At 38.6% G+C, this 6,561-nt stretch overlaps 2 protein-coding genes across 2 annotated transcripts in view; one reads left to right on the top strand and one right to left on the bottom strand.

Moving 5' to 3' along the window:
• The first annotated feature begins 203 nt into the window (after positions 1-203).
• C1GALT1C1 (C1GALT1-specific chaperone 1) lies at positions 204-1,177 on the top strand. The gene has a single exon (XM_009889279.1). The coding sequence runs from the start codon at positions 204-206 to the stop codon at positions 1,158-1,160; it is 957 nt and encodes a 318-aa protein (XP_009887581.1). The 3' UTR covers positions 1,161-1,177.
• Positions 1,178-4,430: 3,253 nt separating this feature from the next.
• Positions 4,431-6,561, bottom strand: part of MCTS1 (malignant T cell amplified sequence 1) — an 8,206-nt gene continuing 6,075 nt past the window's right edge. Inside the window, exon 6 of the mRNA XM_009889278.1 lies at positions 4,431-4,653. Within this exon, the coding sequence (XP_009887580.1) occupies positions 4,572-4,653 (82 nt within the window). The 3' untranslated portion in view covers positions 4,431-4,571. The remainder of the gene's footprint in view (positions 4,654-6,561) is intronic.

Here is a 6,561-nt window from a genome sequence, read left to right as displayed (position 1 = left end):
GGGGACCTGTTGCGTCGTTGGCGGTACCGGGAACCGAGACTGGGAACGTTCCTTGTGCCACCGCGCTTCCAGCAGCATTGTCCCGGTACGCGAGTTATGGGAGCCACAGCTGGGTTTAGAAATGGAAGGATGTATTAAAATTATACAGAATCTGCAATGCTTATTCCTGTACGTTCTTACAGCGTGTCTCCTTTCTCGGGAAAATGCTTTCTGAAAGCAGCTCCTTCGTGAAAGGTGTGGTGCTGGGAGGAGTCTTCTGCATGTTGGTGACACTCCTCGGACATATTAAACTGGGCCATGGGACTAAAGCACATCACCACGAGCACCATCACGTCCAGGCTCCCAACAAAGAAGACGTCTTAAACCTTTCGGAAGGTGAACGCATGGAGCTCAGTAAAAATATCCGTGTTTATTGTATCATTCTTGTGAAACCGAAAGATCTGGGGCACTGGGCTGCAGTGAAGGAGACATGGAGCAAGCACTGCGACAAGGTGGAATTCTACAGCTCTGAGAACATCAAAGTGTTTGAGTCTGTAGCCCTCAACACAAATGATATGTGGGCGATGATGAGAAAAGCTTACAAGATAACGTATGAACGCTATAAAGATGAATTCAACTGGTTCTTCCTGGCATATCCAACAACGTTTGCTATTATTGAAAATCTCAAGTATTTCTTACTGAAAAAAGACCCCTCGCAACCTTTTTATATAGGCCATACTGTGAAATCTGGTGACCTTGAGTATGTAGATGGTGAGGGAGGAATCGTCTTAAGCATTGAATCGCTAAGACGACTCGCCCGTGTTCTTGAAGACTCTGACAGGTGTCCAGAGCAGGGAGGTATGATTTGGAAACTTGCTGAGGATAAACAGCTAGCAATCTGCCTGAAGTATACTGGAGTGTTTGCTGAAAACGCGGAAGATTCAGAAGGAAAAGATGTCTTTAACACTAAATCAGTGGGTGCTCTCATTAAGGAAGCAATGTCTACTCACCCTCAGCAGGTGGTGGACGGCTGCTGCTCCGACATGGCCATCACATTCAGTGGACTGGCCCCAAACCACATGCACGTGATGATGTATGGTGTTTACAGGCTGAGACCCTACGGCCACACCTACAACGATGCACTGGTCTTCCTTCCGCCTGCAGGCTCAGACAATGACTGAGGTCTCTTCAAAGGAGACCTGGAACCCTGGAGTCATGACAGGCGTTTGTCCTGACAGATTCAATTTTTTTGTATCTGGTGGTACTGGTGTACAATTTATTTTTTCTTTTGCACATTGAGGTTTGGTAAAGCTCTTAATTTTAAAAGTGGAAGGAGAACTTTTTTCTAAATCTTTTATACAGAAATGCTTTTGGCTGTGCTGGAATGAAATGATAAAGAAGTTGTTAATGATGAAAGGAAACTAAGTTTATATGGGGGGTTTGTACATGTAAATATTTATTAATGAAAACTCAAATGAACTTTAGTCTACTGTTACAAATATATTTTTGCAAGATTTTGATTCTTTCAATTCTTCCAGGCATTTCTAGAATGTCTTTATATCTTTATAAGATGTACCAATAAAACCAACTACAGATTCAGTCTCAAAGCCTAACTTTAAGCTATCTTATCTCCTTTACACTAGACTACACAATAGGTTGACCCTTTATGTACAGCCTCCTAACCCAGTAAGGAGTTAGCAGGAAGCAAACTGACAAAAGAAATCTGTTAGGAAGTTGCCGCAGAGTAGTATTTAAGTGACCTTTGGACTGCTGTTTTTAAGCAGACAAAAGAGTGAGATAACTATATTTGAATAAATATTAACACGGTCAGGTAGCCTGTTAGCACAACGGTAATTGCTCATTTAAAATTTCACTTCACATATAAGCATATTAGAATAAAGGTTCTGTATTATTTTCATTTCTGTAACTGGTGCTAATAGTATTTACAAGGAAGAAGTTGGTTAACTGTCAATCCAAGTGTAGCGTAGATATATTTACAGTTATTTTTAACACCAAGATGCAGAAAAAGCAACATGTACTTACGCTCCCACCCTTTCTTTGAATATTATGTAAAACGGGTTACAGGCTCAACAAAGTGATATGCAAAACTCCCCATACTGGGGCAGGGGGGGAAGGGGTTGGGGTTGTTTTGTGGTGGTTTTCTTTACAATTGAATACTCTTCAAATCAGTTTTATAAAAGTAACCAAAGTGGGAATACACAGCACTTCAGTAGTTACTCCATTTAGAATTCACTGACCTAACCTGGCTGTTTGAAGACTTAGACATAGTACCTTCCTTATCTGCGACATGTGGAACTACCACAAGGTTTGTTGGTACTACAACATCCATGAGAGACCCGAGAACTTAGTATGTTGGTCTTTAACAGACCATTTGTAATATCTCATCCTATCCTGAGCAGCAAGAGGGCAGGGAGGGGGGAAGTGAAACAGCTGCTTCAGAGCTCATGAGAATATCCACATCTTTTTTGTTTTAAGCATCAGGGTTTTTTGTCGTTGTTGTTTTTTGGTTTGGTTTTGTTTTAACAAGAATGGCAAGACAACTGCCGAGACCCCCAACCAAGCTACCACAGCTCAGCTGTTTCAGAAGGTGAACCTTGTCTCACCTTTTGCACATTCTCCTCTTCCTTGTCAGAGCTTGGCTGACAGCAAAATAAACACATATATGATTGCTGCCAAAACCTAGATAAAACTTAAGTTGGTATTTTTGACAACTTTCTGCTAACTTGGTATATAAATTAATTTAAGCATGATTTAACTTGTATCTTTTTACAGACTTTAAAAGGTTTTTTTTAAAAGGTTAGATCCACAGTTGGGAATAGTCTGATTAAGCCCGACAAAGAAAGTAAAATTTTGGTTTCAGTGGTGTTTCTGATATTAAAGACAGTTCTGACCCCACTGCAACAACCACAATCATAGTGCAAGTCAAGGAAAAAGAATGGGAGTTAACAATTCAAACCAGAATAAATCTCATTTATCAGATTTGAGAGGTACTGTAACACAGCAGGAAGAAACAAGATAGAAGGGGAAAAAAGCAAGCCACAGAGCTCAAGACTAGCTCATTTTATGCAAAAAAAAAAAAACCTACTGAAGCACAAACTCATTCCCCATAGCACTAACAAGAAATTAGTACATTTATAGCAGAGTCTTTGAGGTTTGACCAAACTTTTTTCTATTACAGCAGTGTTGCAATCACCTTAATTATTGTGTTCCTACATTAATAAATAGTTTCAGATTTACCCTGTCATTTTCAAAAGTACTATCTTATAAATATTTTTACAAGAAAAAATTAAAAAAAGTACATATTAGGTACCACATTCCATCTCCCATGTCTTAATTGGACTTTACAATCAGGAGAACACCTCTGCCACCATCTTCTGTAAAGGTCCCAGAGCAGGGAAACCAAGCATGCACAACAGCACCGAGACAAGGCAGTTGCATATGAAAGTATGTTCTGCCATGATAAAATTTAAGTGTTAGCATAGAGACTTGAAATATTAATAAATGCTTCCAGAGACAGAGTTACAAGTGGTAGACCTTAAAGTTTCCTTAGTTTATTCAATGATTCCATGGCACAGGAATGTTTTCCATAGGCATAGCTTTGGGTATGCAGTTGCTGAACAAAGAGTTGGATTATCCAGAGAAATACAGTGCTCTTTAACCCATTCTGTAGATGTACATACATGTGGCAGTGTGCACAAGCAAAGATCTCTTGAAGTTCCACCTGAAGAAGTTGCTTCTGGCTACACTGATAACCATGTTTTGCTATCAGGCCTCTGTTAAACGGTGATTTTGTTTCTGCTCCTAAAATAAGAAGGCGAAGAGGGAGTAGAGCATCAGGCACCAAGTTGGCACACACTCCATTTGGAGTATGCCCACCATTACTATGAACTCCACTATAAGGACAGTGGTATCAAACAGTGTTGGCAGGTAGAAATTTGAACATATATATATATATTCTTCAGATATGAACTAGCATAAAAGAATTCCTAGTCCACATATCAGTTTAAGTTCATAAATCCTATACAGATAAATGCATATTAAAAAGCAAAAATCCTTAAGTAAAATACTCAAGTTAATGCTGTTAATAAATTAAGTTAAAAAATAAACGTCAAAAAAAAATGATTTCTCCACATTCAAGAAACAGGTAGACTAACAAGATGTTAATCAGAAGAAAAAAAATCTGAAGTGTTTCAAAGGTCATATAAACCGTATTAATTATATTTCACATACACTTTATATTACTCTTTTAGAAGAGAATAAAAATGTAAACATTTCTTGGCTTTTTCCTCCTTTGTGTTTGAAATAGTCTACTCACAAGTCCATGCAGGATCTTTCCATCAGATATCTTCAGTCACTGAAGACTTGGGTTTAAGACAAAACAAAAGAACTGTAAAAAAAAAGAAATCTAGAAAACTATTGTAGCCTAACAGTACTTTCGCATTCACTTGATTTATTTAGCATAGCCACAGAACAAAATAATTTGTACATTCAGTCACATTAAAAACAAGGAATTACAAAGCAGTCCACATTTAATCTAAGTGCATTCCTTTGGAGTAACAGTTCCTTTTGTTTCACTTGTATGTCTTCATGTGCCAAAGGCCATCATTTAAATAGTGGATATTTTCGATACCAATCCCTTTGTTGACCTTCTCACTGTAGAAGGAGGAAAAAAGGTACAGAAGTATTAGCTAGGTTAAATATTAGATCAGTACAAAATACAATATTTAAAGTAGAAACTGCAAAATTTATCAACTAGAAGGGGAGAAGCTATCATCCACAAAGTCATAATCTTCAAGAGCAGGTGGACAGGAAACAATATTTGTTATTGCATGTACCCACAGTGCTGAATGGTAAGATGACAATATTTGCCTTCCACATTTAGTCAACAACATTCCACAGTATTTTTAACTACTTCTTTGTGGGAGGCAGTTCTTCAGACAACATTTCTGCTACTTTTCTTAATTTTAGCATTTCTCTATCAAAGCAGCACAGCACTTGTAAGTGACTCTCTCCCTCCTAGCACAGCAGGTGGTATAACACAGCTGGAATGTGGAATTTGACAAGTTCTGGTTCCAAGTGTGCTACTGACACACTCAAATGCAGCTGAGCTGCTTCGCTGCTGGTTGCAAGACATCTACCCACTCAATAAAGAATTACAAATGTGAAATTTATGTGCCAAGGACTTGAAGCATGTTACAGACATACTACCCTTCTATATTTTTCTAAGTCATATCTTTTAAAAATGGTTGTTTTGAGCATCTGCATTGGATTTGTGTTCATCTTTTTTCCAGTATATTATTCCATGAAAAAAACTAGTTTTGTCACAACAAACAAGCAAATCTCATCACTCTAGGACTGAGGACAAGTTTCATTCCCCTGGAGAATAGAGTTTTCTGTATTTATACTAAGCATTCCATTACTTATACAACTTGTCCAAAAGTAATCAGGAAGGAAAATAATCCTATGCTAATTGCATTAACACATCATGTATCATAATCACACGAAGTGCCTGAAACCACATTGTTTCACAATTTTCTGTTTTGAACAGTATCACACAAAAAAAGCATGCTAATGGGCTGCATAGATCAGTATAATTTCATTTTCCTCTCCAGTTCATGTTGCTTCTCACAGAAACAGGGCATTCAGCTGCAAGGCCGCTGAACTTGAAGTTAGGGTTAGGAATACAGGTAATCTTGGTTTGCAGTGATGACAGCAGGTCACTGCAGATGTAGGACTGGAACAAAAGTAGCTATTTTTTCCACCTACTCTTTTGAACGCACAACAAAGAATCCTGAGGAATATAATTCCTCAACAGCTATAGCACCTGCAAATCCAGGGTGCTGCAGTCCCACTCTATCCCTTGTGCTACCATTATGACTTAGGACCACTGAGTAACCCAGTACAGACGGTGATCCTGCTTAGAACTATCCCCACAAGAAAGAGTGACTTCTTTTCCTCAAAATCAGCTTCTTCACCCACACGAGTGCTAGACAGGGCTCAAACCAACACAGCCCAAACCTGCTGGGTACATCTTACATACTGCTGCAAGACGTTATAGAACTTAAAACAACCAAGTGGTTTAGCTACTTATAACTGACCACTATCTGAATGCTAAGAACAAGTAACATCCATTACCTCTACACTTCACAAGAAGCTCAGCTATGCTAGTAAGCACATCAAACAGCAATGCTGCATGTGGATACAAAGGGTAAAGAAAAAGAAGGCCACAGAGGAAAGCCCAGCCGGTCACCCAAGTACCAGCAGGACTTCAGTCTCTGCTGTTGCTGCAGACAAAAAAAAAAAAAAAACCAAAAAAAAACACTTCAACGTTTTCAGCCCCTTCAAATCCAAACTACATCTCTTGCCCAGCCCAGGTGGCGAGTGCTCTATTTCTTTGTGTGCTTGTGTATTTGTACTTTGTAGTAAGTACAAATGTTTCTTTGTTCAGCAAGATCTTTGAGAAAGTATGATCAGAGAGGAAGAAATACTAACATTCAGCAGTATGTTGTGCATTTTAAAATCCATATTCACATGAAAAGAACTATTTTGATTCCATTTGGT

The sequence above is a fragment of the Charadrius vociferus genome, unplaced genomic scaffold (assembly GCF_000708025.1).
Source record: "Charadrius vociferus isolate BGI_N301 unplaced genomic scaffold, ASM70802v2 scaffold7, whole genome shotgun sequence".
Lineage (NCBI taxonomy): Eukaryota > Metazoa > Chordata > Aves > Charadriiformes > Charadriidae > Charadrius > Charadrius vociferus.
Note: the sequence above shows the minus strand (reverse complement) of the source record. Positions and strands in the feature narration are given on the sequence as shown.

Bases quoted from the DNA above. Each gene is read 5' to 3' on its own strand.
- C1GALT1C1 (XM_009889279.1), top strand. From the start codon at position 204: ATGCTTTCTGAAAGCAGCTCCTTCGTGAAAGGTGTGGTGCTGGGAGGA.